Raw genomic sequence first — 17,577 nt, forward strand, 5'->3', positions numbered from 1 at the left:
TCAGAGAGGAGACAGAGAACCAGAACCAGAGTCTCTGCTGAGTGCTGAGCTCAGTCAGAGGTCGACCTGAAGACATCTTCAGTGTGCTGTGGTTCGCTACTTTATGGTGAATGTGCAGTAAAAGTATTCAGACTGTTTGTGGTCAATAAACACTTGTGTGTAAGAAACGTGAGGTGAAAGATTTTCTATCAAAATCACTGCAGAAGAAAATCTGAAAATCTCTCTCACTGCGTTTCGCCAAATTCCTTCCTCACTTTCGGACTCGCTCCTGGAAGTTATAGCGCCCAAATGAAGAATAAATACAACTCAACATAAAATATAACAACATACTTTTCCTTTTTACACGTTTTAATGGAGAAATGTTACATATATTTGCATCCGTTATGAACATTACCTTCATGTAAGCTTAAAATTCAGCTCATTGTTGGAGTTTACTTACTGTAACTGTCATGAGCATTTTCTCAGAGTTTCTTGGGACAAAATCTCATCAAAAGGGATTCAATCGGATCAGTTTCGAGGTAGTTGACGCTATGAGCAACACGTGCATTTCTAAGAATGCCAACAAAAATGTATTACATCAGCTCTGACTCACTATTTAAGACACACACACACATATATTTTATCTGGACTTTCTACAGATCCATCATTTATTCACCAAACGACAAAAACACGGACACACAAATATTTAATTATGCCTGGACTCTAAAAATACAAGTTTAGTTTAGTATATTTCATTGAGTGTGTTTTATTAGGTGTTAAAAAACTTCCGGGGAGTTTAAAAAATTAAAATCATAGTCCATAAAGGTTTAATTTATCGATCCTCGTCCTCGTCACTCATCTGTAACGTTCCTCAGAGCGACAGGTTGACGTCACTCTTCATCTTGCCGCTGCTGAGGCTGTGGATCATCGAGATCATGGCAGAGTGTTTGTTCAGCTCGTCCTCCTTCTGCTTCAGCTTCACCTCCAGCTGACTCTTCTGCAGCTCCAGAGACGACGCCTGGACGAGAGAAGAGAGAGAACACCCGCAGGGTCAGAGCTTCTAATCTCTACAGCGCTGTGACTCATCAAATATCAATCAAATACAAAATAAATTACTTTAAAAAAATGCTAATAAATAAATAATCATGAAAAAATATATAAATTAATGAATTATCATAATAATAATGATTTGATTTTAAAATTAGTACTTTCAAAAATAAATTACACATTTTATGAAAAAAAATCATTAAAAAAGAAGGAAAATATAATTTGTCAAAAATGAATGAATGAAATTAGGGGGAAAAATTACTTAATTTTAAAGTTAATAAAAAAATTGACAAAAAATGATAATAATAATAATAATAATAAAGACTTGATTTTGAATTCTAAAAACTCAATAAAAAACAAAAAAGATGATTTATCAAAAAGGTATAAACAAAAATAGAAAAAAAACATTTAAAGTTAAATAAAATTATAATGAACAAAAACCAAAAATAAAATAAATTATAATAATTAAGATTTGAATAAATTAATACTTTTAAAAATAAATTACATTTCTTTATAAATTCATTTTAAAAGAAAAAAGATGATTTATCAAAACATGAATAAATAAAATTAGAAAAAAATTACTTCAAATTTTTCATAAAATAATAATGAACAAAAAATAAAATAATAATAATGATTTAAAAAAATAATGTATTTGTTTTAAAAAGAAAATTAAAAAAGAAAAGGAATGTATTTATCTGAATATTTACACCAGACTGAACGTCTGACATTTAAAGCCCAAACCTGAGGAAACATGAACCACAGCAGAGGTGGAATGTAACTAAAAACATTTGCTCAATAACTGTCAATAAGTACTGATGTGTGGTACTTCAGTTCGTCTGTCTGACAGCTTTAGTTACTAGTTCACATCACACTAGCAAGTAGACAGATGGCAGATAAATACAAATAAATGAACTGTGTTTGGTTCCGGACTAAATTATAACATCTGATGCAGCGTCTCATGTTCTTTGAGGGTTTGTGGTCTCCTCTTCATTACCTTGATGCTGGCGTCTTTCCTGGCCTGCTCCGTCTTGTTGAGCTCCTTCCTTAAAACGTCCACCGTCTCCTCCAGTTCTCTCTTCTCTTGATCCTTTTCTTTCACCTTCTCCTCCTCTGCTCTCAGTTCACCCTGCAGACCTGACGGGAACGAGGCGAAACATTTAAAGAAGCAGGTTTGGGTTGGATGATGGGGATTAGTACATGTTTGGGGTTCACGTAGCCCCGTGTGTTCAAACTAAAACAGGGCCAGCAGTGTTTTTTTGTCAGTTTTAGACGTCGGTAAAACCGGAGTCGTGTGGATGTGGATGCAGCTGAAGTACTAATCATGAAGGCTTTGCACGGTTTAAAAAGCCGGCTGAAGCAGATGTCCGACCAACCTGCAATGTCTCTGTTCTTCTTCTGTAGATCTGATTGGAGAGACCTGATGTCGTCCTCTCTCTCCTCCAACACCGACGCCAACCTGACAAACACACACAGAATTTGGAGAGCGTGCTGCAGACTGATGTGTTACCTGTATTTATGTTAAAAAAACTAAGATGCAGAGACAAATAACACCTCAAAGTTACATGTGTGTATATGTGTGTGTGTATTACTTTTCGTGCTGCAGCTGTAGCGCCTCGTGGTTCTTCCTCAGAGACTCGTTCTGTTTGGTGAGCGAGATGTGAGCCGCCTGCAGCTCCTTCAGCAGCCGCTCGCTCTCGTTGAACCTGAGCAGAGATCAACCTGTTACATACCTGAAAAGAGTCTGTGCTTCATCGTACTGCAGCCTGAAGCTCAATGGAACAGCTGACTGTTTAATCTGGTCATTTTAAGTTCAAACCGTCAGGAAAAGTGCATTTAAGAGAGCTAAATTTAATGTTTTTAACGCTCTTCATGACCTGCAGATAAACTGATTTAGATAAATCTGTTCCCAGCTCCAGCCGGTCTGCCTCTGACCTGTTGAGCAGGGCGTTGTAGGCTCCTTTGAGGGCCTGGTGCTCCTCCGAGTCCTTCTGCAGCCGGGCGTTGTGCTGCAGCAGCTCCTCCATGTCGGCCTTGGAGCGCTCCACCTCCAGCACCTGGGTGCTCAGCTCACCCTGCAGGTCCTCACGGCGCCGCTCTGCCTCCTTCAGCAGAGAGCCCAGCTGACAGGCCTGCAACAGAAACACATGTCAGCAGCAGGAAGCACGGAGTCAACTCTGCAGCTTCTGTCATACTAAACAAAATAATAGAAAAGGAGAACATTCAGCCATATTCCTGTAGCTCCTGTGTGAATGTTACCTCGGCCTCAGCTTGAGCTCGCTGGAAGCGATACTGAGCGATCAGACGGTCGGCCTGAGAAAGAGCCAGAGCCTTCGCCTCCAACAGGTCCTGCAGCCGATTCTCCTTCGACTAACAAGAGGAGACACGAAGAGATGTGACGCTTCAACTAATGTGTGCTGTTAAGTGATTTCATTTCCTGTACAACTATTTTATTGTTTAATGTCAGTTCTTGATCTAAAGAGTAGCTTCCCCCTACTACATTTAGTTTTATCCCAAAAAAAGAAAACATTTCTCTCGAAGATGAAGTTAAATAGAAGTTATAAGAAAGATAAAATTCTCAAGAGACTCAAGCGAAGAACAGCAGCTCAGTAACTGAGCTACCTTTCACTACTGTGTCAACAAATGTCCTTCAGTCGTAACTTTCATTGCTTTAAAGCATTTACAAATACTTGAACTTTTTACTTGACTGATTGTTGTCCAGTTCTCTGCCTGCCACTCTCACATCCAGCTGTGATTCTTCTGACGAGTGTACTCACCGCGAATGCAGAGAGCTTGTGTTCATAAACGTTGATGATGTCAGACACGTGCGAGTCCTTCACGTGTTCCTGCAGCTGCAAACAACAACAGAAGGAAAAAAAATTCATTTCACGGTCGATGATAATAACAATAATAAGCTAGCAGAAGTGTGAAATGCAGAACTCTGCAGTAACGACACACACAGACGTTCTGTACCTCTAAGCCGTTCTGTATCTTCTCAACCAGACTGTGGATGCTCCGACTGGAACTGCTGGAAGAGTCCAGCACGCTGGAGGGCGGGACTTCCTGCACTGCGACACGTTTGACGGACAGCTCAGATTCTCTCTGGCGGTACGCGTTGTTGGCAGCGATACTTTCTCCCAGACTTCAGAAACAACATTAGATTAATTCAGAGTGGAAAACGCCAATTCACATGATCCATTTCAGCAGCAGCAACTTGAGGTTTGTATTGCAGCACTGCAGTACAGTACTGTGCATAATGAGAGCTGCACAACCAGGAAGTAAACCTGAAAGCTAGAAAACATTTGTGTTTGTGCCAGGCGAGAAATTCTCATTAGAACCAGGCGCATTTGTTTTTTTTTGTTATTTTTATAAATGTGTTTCCAGCAGGCGACTCACATCAGTGAGGGGAAGTCAGGGAGGGGCGTGGCTTCAAACAAGAGGGCGAGTCCGGTCTGCACGCGCTCTCTGTGGTGGGACGTCAGCGCCAGAGAGAGCGGCGTCACGATCCTCTGGTCCTGAAACACCGGGACACAGTAATACACTAGATTAACATAGCAGCTTTAAAAACAGAGTTTACAAAGAGCTTTGACAATCAGGCAGAAGCAGGAAAGAATAAAACCTCAACAGTCGAGCCGAACACGAAGATGAATTAAAACCAGAAGGTGGTATAGAAAATGAAACATAATAACTCATATTGTTTTTGTTTTTTTGTAAGTTAAACTGATAAAAGAGGCAAAAAGAAAAAGAAGAGAGAGAAGAAAGGAAGTAATGCAATGATACGAAACAAATAAAAAAAAATCAACAAAGAATAAGAAAACGACATCATCTCAGAGGAATTAAGAACAGATAAAAAGATTATGAGCAGTAAAAAGAATAAAAGGACAATAAATAGATTAAACTTAACAAATAAAAGCTAAAAAAGGAATGTGTGTGTGTGTGTGTGTGTGTGTGTGTGTGTACCTGTAACATCCTGTAGAAGCTGGTCTCCATGTCTTTCACCTGTTGCCTCAGTTTGCTCATTAACTCCAGAGTCTTCAGCAGAGCTTCTGCAAACACCTGACTGAGACACAAAGATTCAGCTGATCTGGCTGAGCAGTGAACATGTGTTGTGTTGTCTTCTGTACGAGATTCTCCTTTTGAACATTAATTTAAGTTTCTGTTAAGTGAAATACGTCTACAGGCGACAGCATTCTGCTCACCTGAGGTCGTTCTCAGAGCCAGCAGGGAGGCAGGTGAGGGGGCTGTTGCTATGACAACAGGAGAGGAGGGACTGAACCTGCGAGAGGCAGAGCTGAGCGCTCACCTGCCGGGACACTACGGACCTGGTGGAGTCCTCGGCACACAGGAGTGGAAGAGTTAAGGCTTCAAACACAACCAGAGAAGCACTCAGACAGCAGAGCGGCACAGTCGGGTCAAAGGATATCGAGCAGCAGGCCGGTGACGTGTGTGATGCGGTGGCAGTGTTTCCTGAGGTGAGCGTCTCCCTGTGCAGGATCGAGGCTCTTCAGCAGCCCCAACAGGACTGGAAGCAACATTTCTACGAAGCTCAGCACACCGTCAGACACACTGTCTCCTCCCAGCGCCTCCTGGACCGAGAGCAGGAGGGACACACGGACAGAAAGTCAGGGGAAAATTAAAGGTTAGTAGCTGCAGGGGGCGTCGTGATTTTTTATGTTTTAATTGGCTTTTAACTCAACTGTACAGAATAATATATATTTTTCCACTGTAAAAGTACCTTGTCACCTTGTTAAGAAAGATTCTGTATGAATAAAGGTTATTATATTATTCTCTAAATCAGCATTAGATTTCTTATACAGAAATTGTTTTATTTTTGACATTGTTACATTTTCACATCTGGATTTGTAAAGATTAGCAGATCATTGGTTTTATGTCCTGACAACAGTCATATTCATTTTCTTTAAAAAGATAGAGGTATCTTACAACAACAGCTTGACTTTATCCTGAAGGCTTTTTGCAGGTTAGGGTTCAAGTAATATTCACCAAAATGTATGATTCCTAAGATTGAGTTCAACATCAAAACAAAAATCAACAATTGACAACAAAAGAGAGAAATTCAGTTTGTTACAAAGTCCAGTTTCTCAAATCTGTCCAGAGTGAACCCTCTTTACTAACAAATCGACAAAGGATCTCTGAAAAAGAAAATAAACTCAGCATCTCTGCTACAGATCAGCTGATCGTGTTCATTCATACAGTGTGTGGAAGTGCAGCAGAAGGCCGAGTCATCTTTGAAGTGTTGTTTGTTTCATCTGGACGTGAGCAAAGGTTGTGTGTAGAGAGAGGAGATAATGCTGGCAGGATCACCAACCCTACTTCATTTTATGAGTTTACTATGCTTCATCACCATCTTTTGTCCACAAGGTGTCACTAGAGTCAATGAAAAACATCAAAGTTCCTTGTTGTAGTTTTAACTTTTTAGATTTTGGTCAAACAACAACACAGAGCTGCGTCTCCACACCAGCTGACTAAAACCTCTATTAGCCCACTTTTACCTGAAAATTAGAGCATATACAGTTTTTTTGTTTTGTTTTTTTGATGTCGATACACTGCAAATAACTCTATTCACATTGTCAGTGGACAAGTCAAACTTTATGTTTTTTTCTACTTGTGTATTCTGTTCATCATCATGACTGCACCGGAAAACCGGGGACAGCAGAAAGCAGCAGATCATCAACATGATCAGACTCGACGTTACACCTTTTATAAAGTCTTGATCACTAACATTCTGAATTAGACATGTTGTTTTTCAGGAGCTGAGAAACTCGCAGAACAATGTTCAGGCTGCTTGTCAGTGACAGAAGATGTTAACAAGCCAACAGCATTAATCACACAAATGAGGACAAAATGTGTACGTTTAACCTGGTGCTGTGTTCACGTCACCGCTGAGCCGAGCTGCAGGCAACGAACACCTGCGACTACTGCAGGGTTGAGTGACCAGGGACTGATATACATTCACACTGCACAGTAAAGCCAGATGTGAGCCTGTTGTTAGTGTTTTCAGTGTGCGGGTGTATCAGTCTGCTGTACCTCCAGCAGCTCATTCAACAGCTGCAGGGCCTTGAGCGAGCAGGACTCAGCGCCCTCCACAGGCGAGCTCAGCCACTGCACCAGGGCGAGCCCAGGCTCGGTTTTGCGCCCGCCATCCAGTCCCGCCGCCTGTCTGCGGCCTGCAGCTCTGAGTTTTGGTGCGGCCGGTTTGAAAACCACCTCGCACAGCAGCGAACGCAGCCCTGAGACGCTGCACATGGCCAGGAGAAGCTCCAACACCTGCAAACAACACACACACACCATAATGACACTGTGATTATTCACCACTAAAAAGATATTTTTGTTGCTACAAACACAACTTCACTGCACTGCACCTGCACTACAGGTCATTTTCTGACTATTACCTATAATTAAGAGCCAGTTTTAGGCCATCAGGTGTGCAGGAGGATGTTCACTTCCTTCCCTCTGGTCTCTGCCCTTATTTCCTGTCACTGCTCTACTGTCTTAGATCTAATTAATAAAAATAATAGTACTCCGTCTCTTTCACCACAGAAAGGTCGTTGGTTACTGCAGCTGCAGAGCCCCTGTTCAATGCACCAGATAACATTTTAACTAGCGAACGCAAATGACACATTTTAGCCGCATGGGATGGTTTCAGTGTCTGTAAGTGCGGTCAGACAGTTGTGTAAAGTTACACAGAAAAAAGTCTAACATGTCTGGTTAAGCTCGTCTCACCTTTGATGCAGAGTCTGGATCTTTTGACTGCAGCAGTCCCAAAACTTGAGACACACATGCTGAGAAGTGCTGATACCTTGAAATGGGAAAACATTATTTTCAAATTTAATTCAGTCAGGTCAACTTGATGAAAAACATTGAGCACTCTGTTAGAAACCTACTTTTACGTGTGTGTGTGTGTGTGTGTGGGCGTACCTGGTGAGGTAATCTGCTATCTTGGGGTTCTTCAACAGGTCGACTAAAAGGTCAACAGAGTATTTTCTCGTCAGAGTACCGTCACCGTTCACGATGATGTTGAACACAAGCTGGAAGGTCTGATGGATGTTCTTTGCATCAAAGAGCTTAACAGGAAAGAAGGAAGATTATTTTCAGTGTTGATAAAAACTGAAGTGAAAAGGGGAACAGAAAGAGGAAACAAATTGTGGTTTGTGATGTTGAGATAAAAGAAAATTCTTACCAAGAAACTAAACACTAAAAATAAAATGTCTTGTTGCACTTTATTATATTTAACACTCCAGCTCAGACAGAGAGACGTCTGAATATTGGTTTATTTAAAGGGTTGTGACCTGCTGATGGTGACACAGATAGTGAATGTTTGATTGAGCTAACTGTGAAGTGAAAAAACATTTTACTGGAGCATTTCAAAATACACAACTCAAAATTAGCCATGGATATGGGTGCATGCATGTGCATGCAATAAAAGTCAAGTGAAATGTGTTACATTATTATTATTTGGGGACCAAAAATATTTAAAAAAGCCAAAATAAAACTTTAGATATATCACAGAATAAACCACTAAGTGAAACATTTAAATATCCCCAACTAATTTGGAGAAGTTTAGATGAAACAGCACAATGGAAATTCTGTAAATAAGATCTGTTTCCAACTGGGAGATCAGATGCAGAAAAAGACGAGCCTCCACATGCACACAGCACAAACAGCACCTGGTTTTAAATGGAGCAGATCTCAGGAGAGTGTTTCCCACCTACCTTCTCTCCAACCTTCTCATTCAGTGTGAGGCTGGCCAGAATGGACAGAGTGAAGACAACCACAGTCAGACTGTTGTGAGCCAGGAAGTTGATCAGAGTGCGGTAGAACGGCTTCACGTTCTCCTACAAGAACACAGAAACACGTGATCTACTCACAAGAAGCAATGTGATGTATTTAAAACTCGAGATGCGTAAATGATTGATTCCAAGATGCATCGCGTCGAAGACGTGGATGCTCATTATATGTATTATAGTAATCTTTTTATTTCAATGGCTTCCATGTCATTGGACCCAAAATGTCTTCCTATACTGGTTGAATGAGAATTTTTCCTTTAAAAATAGTCATAAAAAAATTGAGAAATCCAATAAAAAGAGGCATGTCTCATTCAATCAGGACAGGAAGACATTTAGGCAGAATTATTCAACCCATTTTTGTCTTACTTTGTCTTATTCTCTGTAGGTTACTAACTCACCAGAGACTTTATGTGGCTCTGCACCGAGTGGTTGTCCCGACACAGGTTAGCCATGAGGCCGAGGCACGGCATGATGATGTCGTCATTGTGTGACTGGCTGTGGCAAAAAAAAAAAAAAAAAAAGAGGTAATACGGTTAATTAAAAGTAAAACAAACACAGCAGTACTTCAGCTTCATTGCTCTGAGATGTAAGAATTGGCTCTTACATATTGGTGACGAGAAAAGTGATGAGCTCATGGATATAGTTTGTAGACTGGAAGATGCGAGTGTTGTAAGTCAGTTTCTGCAGCACCTGCAAACACTGAATGATACGTATGAGACAACAGTAAGACAACGATCCATCCCTGAAGAAAGATTGCACCTCAAGTGTGAACAAATGTATTTATTTTCTTTTTGGAAAACAGAGAACTAACATGTGCAGCTCTTCTCAACGGACTTACCTGCAGTACCAGGGGTTCTCTTGGTGTGGCACGGTGGCAGTGGATGACAGAAGCCAGGGTGCTGGTGAGGTTGTAGCTGCTGTGAAGAGTCTCCCGGCTGTCATCATCACAGGCTGAAGTGAAAAAACAAAGCTGGAAGTTCACTTTTCTGCCCCAGGAATCACACTCACTGACAGAGTTGTGTTCTACTTTCACACTGTTTCATTAAAGTGTGTCAGAGATTTTTAAGTCACCATAAAAGGAGAATGAAAGAACTTTGCAAACAAGTTGGTTTGTAAGACCCATAAGGTACCCATCTTGATGGTTGTGTGAGATCCTGTTTATGTGCATGCAAAACCTTTTGTTTGTGTCAGGAGCTTTCCTAAAAGCTAACCAGGTGACAAACCAGGACAATAAAATGACACAAAAAAACACCAGAACATTTAAGTTATAGTACATGTAGTGCTAATATGTTGTACGTATAAAGCTGCACTCTACCTAGCTGTGCCAGCAGGGATATGATGGAGCTCGTCAGTGTCAGGCTGGTGTTTGGGTTTCCAACCAGCTCCACCAGCCCACTCACACACTCACTGGGCAGAACCTGACCCGAGGACAGCAGCTGGTCACATTTCAGGCCCGAAACTTCCTGCGAACACACACAAACACAACATGTAGGTACACATAACTGAGACAAGATACTGGGGACTGTAGCTGCAGCTAACTGTAACTGTAACTGCCATTAACTTGTTAGTTTAGTAAGCCGTGCAGCTAGCCAGACTGCTAAGGGAGTCTTGGTGTTTACATCACCAGCAAGAGAGAAAAAGAAGTGTTCAGGCCCGGGGCTAGCTGGTTAGCATGCCAACGTCAGACAAAGATGACTGTGACATTGCGCCAAAACTATTATTTCTTCACACTGTGTTGTTTAATTAGTCTTTACATGTTTAAATCAAAAATTCCTACTTACTGCACCTTTAAAGGAGCTTTAAGCATCCTTGGAACATTTTGCATCTTAACAATACAATAGCAGTAACAATACAGGTGTGCAGATAATCATTCTGAGGGTGATTGGATGTCAGTGTTTATATGGTATTTATCTGGACAAGTAAGTTATTATGTTATGTTACTTATTTATACTGTCCTATTTCTGAGGGTGAGGGTGAATATATTGTCCAAGTTTGGGTCCGGGGACATGTTAGCTAACATTTGGACTCATGGATCTACTGTTTGTATACGTATGTGTGTACTGTTCATATAATCTCCCATTTTGTACACAGTGGATGCCAGTTTACTGCAGAGAGGATATGAATGGTTAAACCTCTGGGATACTGACATCACCAGTGTAACCAAACCTCTCTATGTTAGCTGTCATGAAGCAGACAGCAGAGCTCACCTCCACTTGTTTCTGTAGCTGGGCTGCGTTCTGTGCTGTCCTGCCGTCTCTGTACTGCTGGATAGCCAACAGCAAAGACTTCAAACACGTCGTCATGTCCATCCTGTCGAACAAACCTGCTTCTTTAAGGGTAAAACGGCGAAACAGCACATCATCAGCTCTCAAAGCAAAGTTACTAACATGTTACAACAACGTCCATCTTGGACCTCTAACTCATGCTGCTAACACTAGCTTACAATCCCATATTTCTATACGTTTCATGACACCGACTGATTAAGCAAATGTATTCAAACGTGGATTTAAATGTTTGACCGCTTCTCTTTTACTCTAAACGAGACATACTTTACATGTGAAGCTTTTTTCCTTCTTCGAGAAAAATCAACAACAACCGGCTACAGAACAGCGACTTCCTCCCGCTCCGAGCTTCGAACGAGAATGGACCGAACCATCTACGAGAAAGGGGAGAGACAACAGATTAAATCTACATCGATCGAGTTTGTTTGATTTGTGTAGCAAATAAAATAATACGTTCGAGTACTGCGTACGATTTAGTATCAAACCGAAAAACACATAAATGTTAAATGTATATAAATACATATATAAATTCAGAGAACTAAAATGACTCCCCCCTCTTATACAAGACTGGGGATAAGGGGGCGGGGCATGAACCAGCCGTTGCAGTTCGTGAATAATTCCAGCCAGGCGGTGCGGCAGAAACGCAGGTCTCCCATTCATTTTATTGTGAGCGGTGCGTTTTGGATGCGGCGCGGCGGACCGCCGCGGCAGCGAAATGTCATCATTCCTGTCAGCAGATTCATGTCTTTTCTAAAACTTTATTTACATAATTCAATTTACAACAGTTAGTTAAAGCAGCTGACGAGGTAGATCAGAGATTAAAAAAAAAAAAGAACAAGAAAAAGAAAACCTGCTAAAATAATAGACAGGGATTCAAACTTAATGTGTTAATTAATGGTGCAGTGTGTAAGAATTAAAGATAAACTCTATCAAAAATGACTCAAACTATTAACAGTTATGAAGATATGATGTGTATGTATTGTGTTGTAAGGACATCTTCTGAAGTTAGCACGCTAACAAGTTAGACCCCGTCCAGTACAAAGCTCCTGTGCTTGCAGTGTAAACATAAACACTCCCCTGGGGCCCTCAGACCACCGAATGAATGGCTAACCGAGCTAAGTAGCTAATGAAATCTACAGTGGGCAGCAGTTAGCAATTACCCCGTTTGTTTTGTACAAATTGAACAGGTGGCTAATTCTTGCATATTATGCCTTAAATTATGATACTGAATCTGGGTGTGATTATGTCCTTTACATTAAAACCTTGATGTTAATTTCATTGTGCATTTATTAACTATGTATGGCAAATTTCACATGCACAAAAGTCAGATTTACAAAGGGTTCCCTTGAACTTTATAGGTTTCTTGTGCAAATTTACAAGATATATTAACTCATAGTCACACAAAAAAGTCACAAATCCATTTAGCTTGTGATTTTAAAAGCACAAATTAAAGAGAGGTAAAAGCTAATCCAATCATATAAACTGATCAGATCTGTTTTTAAAGAAATGGTCAGGGGAAATATATATAACGAGAGAGAAGTTGCCTCTTTTGACCTTGTTTTTATAGACATTTTTGCTTGTTTCTGTCAAGAAGTCTGGCAACACAGTTCATCAAAACACCACTACTTTAAGGAATCACTTTTTTTTGTCTTTCCTCTTTCTTCTTTCTTTGTGTCTTTGTTTTCTCATCTTCATAATATCAAACAGACTCATTTTGTAATTTTCATATAAATCATCTGTTTGTGAATCTGAATGTTTCTCAATAAAGTTATTTGAAAAAAAAAACAACTCTCACTGCTGCGAGTAAACAAAACACAGCTAGTAGCATTTAAGCTAGCTGCTCTGTGTTGAACGAGCTAGGAAACAGATATTTTAGCTGAAGGGCAGCAAATTATTGACTTTGAATATAAAACAAAGATGCCTTCCGTTGACAGTTTGAGAGAGTTTGTCAACGAGCGGCTGACTGCTGCTGCTGAAGAGATATTCGGAGTTTTTAAAAGGATGATCGTCGAGTACGAGGAGGAGATCGACCGTCAGCGCGAACTGCTGCACATAGTCTGGAAACCTGAAGGACATGAAAACAGGACGGAGCTCCCAGAGGAACCTGTCTGTAAGGAGGAGGAGGAGGAGGAGGAGGTTCTCCACGACCAGGAGAGGAACCAGGAGCCTGTAGAGATTAAAGAGGAGGAGGAGGAACTGTGCAGCGGGCAGGAGGGAGAGCTGCTCGTCCTGAAGCTGGAGGCTGACGAGGAGACTGGACCAGAACCACAGGCTGACCACCATCATGAAGCTGAGAGCCGACAGCACCACGACCCAGACTCAGGATCAACCACAGATTCAGAACCGGAACAGAAAAGACATCACGACCCTCTCACGGGCCAGACGTTTTTCAGATGCGACATCTGTGGGAAAGATTTTAAATACCAGACCACCCTGCAGGTACACCTGAGGAAGCACACGGGCGACGAGCCCAACGTGTGCAAACTGTGTGGGAAAGACTTCCAGTTTGGAAGCAGACTGAAGGTTCACATGAGATCCCACACGGGAGAGAAGCCGTACTGCTGCAAGAGCTGCGGGAAGACCTTCGGCTACAGGGCAGGACTGATCAAACATGCGAGGGTCCACACAGGTGAGGGGGAGTGTTAGAGACACACACACAGGTGAGGGGGAGTGTTAGAGACACACACACACAGGTGAGGGGGAGTGTTAGAGGCACACACAGGTGAGGGGGAGTGTTAGAGACACACACACACAGGTGAGGAGGAGTGTTAGAGACACACACACAGGTGAGGAGGAGTGTTAGAGACACACACAGGTGAGGAGCAGTGTTAGAGACACACACAGGTGAGGAGGAGTGTTAGAGACACACACACAGGTGAGATGTCTTACTTAACTGACTCAGCACTTATTACTGAATTTAATTTATTCTGCATTATTTTCACTACCTTCCTTGTCAATGCCATTACTTTACAACTATAGTTACTAGTTACTTTACAGCTTTAGTTACCGGTGACTTCACAACTTTAGTTACTAGTTACTTTACAGCTTTAGTTACTAGTTACTTTACAGCTTTAGTTATTAGTCTGGAAACCAGTTGAGCTATAGTATACAGTATACACATACATACATACATAGAACTGTGTGCAATTTACTTGTACTGTTACTTCTGATACTTGCATGTAACAGGATGCATACAAATGTAACTGTATTCTTGTGAAGTTACAGAAAGAAATATGTAATTAGATTACAGGTACACTGAGTTAAAAAGAGGGATTACAATTTTCCAAAATAAAGTCTGATACGTCTTTTTTCTTGTCTTTATCTGCATGTTTTGTCTGGACGCAACCCGAAAGTAACAGAAAGTAATCAAGTTACATTACATGAATATTATGAGACATGGATTATGTTGCTGACAACATTTTTCAATTTTTCATGTCAGCAGGCCTGAGGAGTAATTGATTACATGTAACAGTATAACGTAATTAGGATGCATATAAATGTAAGCGTAAGTGTCCATCCCAGTGTGTATCCTTAGTATTTTCTAGGATTACATCGCTGACTACACCTTTAACAGGTAACTAGTAACTGTATCAGATTACTGTTTGAAAGCGTCCTGCTGGTGTGTGGCTGTGTGTCTGTAGATGCTCAGAGCTGCTTCTGTGTGTGGAAACTGTGGTTAGACCAACGAGCATAGTCTCAAAACCCACCGCTGACATTTCCGCTTATTCATGTGTCTTTGTTGTTCCCTCTGCGCTTGTTTGGTCAAACGTGGCATGTGAAATAAAGACATGCGACACGTGCAACAATGTGCAACATCAAAACTCACAGAAACAGGATGTGGTGATGTTTCTGTCCTTAAAGTCAACGAGACCTAGAAGACGTCTGAGGCCACACGGACGTCCTCTGAGCCTTGAAGCTTCTCGAGTCGTATTTTTAACTTTGCAAACCAAAGCCATGAAATCAAGTAAAGTCTCCAGAGGATTCTGGTTTCTTGTGTGTGCAAGAATGAACTTTTAGTCACAGTGAAAATGTTCCAGAGAATCTTATTTACAGGAAGTGAGAAAGAAGGTGATCGCCTCCTTAATAACAGGAACACTTTCAGAATAAAATATTGCCACCATTCTCAATGTCTGCAGCAACAGTAAGAGATGAGAAGCGTTTTTTTTTTCTTCCTTACTTTAAATTCAAACCTCAGGAGGCCTCAGTGCAAATGTTCAATATCAGCTCTGAGTGGCTGTCAAACCGCAAGTTTGTACTCTATTATTGTGAATAACTTGTGACATTACAACCACAGGTTGCATTCACACATTGCACCCAAACGGGGCGTGTCTGACTGCTGTTTATTGTGTCAGTTTGACCCTAAAGTCTTTTTTTTTTTTTAACATTCACATCCACTAAAAGTTGACAGGAAGGTAAGAAGAGAGGAGACGGAGCATGTGGACTGATTTTTGACCTGGTTTTTCATCTGAATATCAGAGTTCATGTCTGCTAATAACACAACCCCGATTCCAAAAAACAAGTGCGGACGTTGTGTCAAACATGAAAAAAAACCAGTGTGTGAAAATATGCAAATACTTTTCGACAATTCAAAGTGCGATACAAGGTCAAGTCTTCTTCATGTTACATTTCGTCTCGTTCTCCGAGGAACACACGCTGAAGTCGAAGAAAACTTGAATACACGACCTTGATTGCACCTTACGTTATCCCAAATGTTTCCTCGAGGTGACGGTGTGTTTCATTTGGTTACCTGACTCAACAAAACTATAAAACTCGTTGTTTTGAACATTTTAATGCAAAAATCTCACATATCTTACATGTTTTTGCACATATGCTTCTCATGCAGTCATAGATACATAAAAAAATAAACAACATGAACATGAAAGAAAAACCTTGTGTGAGTTTTATGTTTCTTGACCGTGACAAGCAGGAGGTACAGTATGTATGGTATGGTAAAGTAAGAGATTGCACTTTGTGCATTGGAAGCACTCATTTTAACAGAAGTTGTCTGTAAAACAGGAAGCACATTTTATTTTTTTATATTTTATTTATTCATATTTACAGAAGTTGTAGCATATTCCTTTTGTAAAGCTACAGAACGTGCTTTACTCGTCAATGTTTTGTAAATTTGAGCCGTCTGGAGGCCATGTGCTTCGATGGAACCAAGCGGCTTTGCCACATCAGAGGAAAACTCCGGTAGGAATGTCCTGAACGTCCTCTCGCACCTTTTCCCCCTCCAGCACACACAGGAAACCCCCTGACGTAATGCTGAGTCGGCGTGTTCTCAATGGTCAGTCAGCCACCGTTGATGTGGCAGTATGGACTCTATTGACCTTCTGTGTGTGTGTGTGTGTGTGTGTGTGTGTGTGTGTGTGTGTGTGTGTGTGAGGGTCACAAAGTGCTGTGTGTTGCTGTATGATACGGGGTAATCAGCGCTCTGTTTTGTTTCCCTCCAGGTTTGGATTAACACGTCAGACATCATCCTGGTCGGCCTGAGAGATTACCAGGTGTGTTGGTCGATCAGCTGACCCTCAGTGTGAGGATACAGCACGGCTTGTGTTGCCATCTTCAGATCAATAAGTAGCAACATGAAGAAGGAACTGATACTGGCATAGACGTTTTTAAATCACTTTCAGGTTCAGTGAAATGAGGCAGTGTGGCTACTGTTGTTATTCTTTTTAATGTTGAGAAAAAACTGAGCGTTTCAAACACAGAGGTCATATAGTGGATTTATCTGCTCAGAGTTGAACCTTTTTTAAAACCATTCAAAGTGAATAAATGATCTTATTTTTTAATTATAGAACATGAACATGAAAGAAAAACCTTGTGTGAGTTTTATGTTTCTTGACCGTGACAAGCAGGAGGAGAGTACTATGTACATGTATGGTAAAGTAAGAGATTGCACTTTGTGCATTGGAAGCACTTATTTTAACAGAAGTTGTCTGTAAATCAGGAAGCACCAGGGGCGGTTCTAGGGGGGGGCCAACAGGGGCCAGTGCCCCCGTAACTCTGAGTCTGGACCCCCCTGTGGCCCCCCCGACAGGGAGTCTGCATCAATAATACAATGAAAGATTTCTTGCAATGATTTTGTTTTAAAGGGAAAGGCAGAAATAAAGTGTCTCAGCAGTTTACTACCCAATCACAATTGTTGAAATTGTAAATACTGCTTTGTCTGAATGAGAGATTTATCTTTTTTTCCGGGTTGTATGTGCCCCCTAACAAAAAAGCCGGCCCAACCTGGCCCCCCTATTAAAACGGTCCTAGAACCACCACTGGGAAGCATATTTTATTTTTTTTATATTTTATTTATTCATATTTACAGAAGTTGTAGCATATTCCTTTTGTAAAGCTACGGAACATGCTTTACTCGTCAATGTTTCGTAAATTTGAGCCGTGTGTTTATTAAGGTCTGAAATAAAACAAGATGAGAACTGAAATATTTGCAGCACTTTCTGTGATGTAGTGTGCTG

The 17,577-nt window shown here is 41.1% G+C and overlaps 2 protein-coding genes across 7 annotated transcripts; one reads left to right on the plus strand and one right to left on the minus strand.

Moving 5' to 3' along the window:
- Positions 1–330: 330 nt before the first annotated feature.
- cip2a (cellular inhibitor of PP2A) lies at positions 331–12,825 on the minus strand. Of its 3 annotated transcripts, none has more exons than XM_030398098.1 (22): positions 11,383–12,825; positions 11,036–11,157; positions 10,144–10,291; positions 9,667–9,779; positions 9,433–9,527; positions 9,227–9,323; positions 8,754–8,876; positions 7,960–8,105; positions 7,765–7,840; positions 7,069–7,308; positions 5,447–5,609; positions 5,223–5,370; positions 4,984–5,083; positions 4,420–4,538; positions 3,997–4,165; positions 3,801–3,875; positions 3,283–3,393; positions 2,959–3,155; positions 2,616–2,729; positions 2,400–2,482; positions 2,021–2,160; positions 331–997 (listed from the first exon to the last, which is right to left on the minus strand). In XM_030398098.1, the coding sequence occupies exons 2-22, from the start codon at positions 11,135–11,137 to the stop codon at positions 851–853; spliced, it is 2,706 nt and encodes a 901-aa protein (XP_030253958.1). In that variant the 5' UTR covers positions 11,138–11,157; positions 11,383–12,825; the 3' UTR covers positions 331–850. The 3 variants fall into 3 exon arrangements, with proteins under 3 accessions (XP_030253958.1, XP_030253959.1, XP_030253957.1); XM_030398099.1 differs by having other exon boundaries at positions 11,036–11,138; positions 11,378–12,825; XM_030398097.1 differs by having other exon boundaries at positions 11,378–12,825.
- Positions 12,826–12,876: 51 nt separating this feature from the next.
- On the plus strand, positions 12,877–17,164 carry LOC115569957 (zinc finger protein 582-like). Of its 4 annotated transcripts, XM_030398212.1 has the most exons (3): positions 12,879–13,351; positions 13,382–13,739; positions 16,564–17,164. In XM_030398212.1, exons 1-3 carry the CDS (start codon positions 13,028–13,030, stop codon positions 16,572–16,574), a joined length of 693 nt encoding a protein of 230 aa, XP_030254072.1. In that variant the 5' UTR covers positions 12,879–13,027; the 3' UTR covers positions 16,575–17,164. The 4 variants fall into 4 exon arrangements, with proteins under 4 accessions (XP_030254069.1, XP_030254070.1, XP_030254072.1 ...); XM_030398209.1 differs by lacking the exon at positions 16,564–17,164 and adding an exon at positions 13,833–14,418 and having other exon boundaries at positions 12,877–13,739; XM_030398210.1 differs by having other exon boundaries at positions 12,878–13,739.
- Positions 17,165–17,577: the final 413 nt, after the last annotated feature.

The sequence above is a fragment of the Sparus aurata genome, chromosome 19, assembly GCF_900880675.1.
Source record: "Sparus aurata chromosome 19, fSpaAur1.1, whole genome shotgun sequence".
Classification (NCBI taxonomy): Eukaryota; Metazoa; Chordata; class Actinopteri; order Spariformes; family Sparidae; genus Sparus; species Sparus aurata.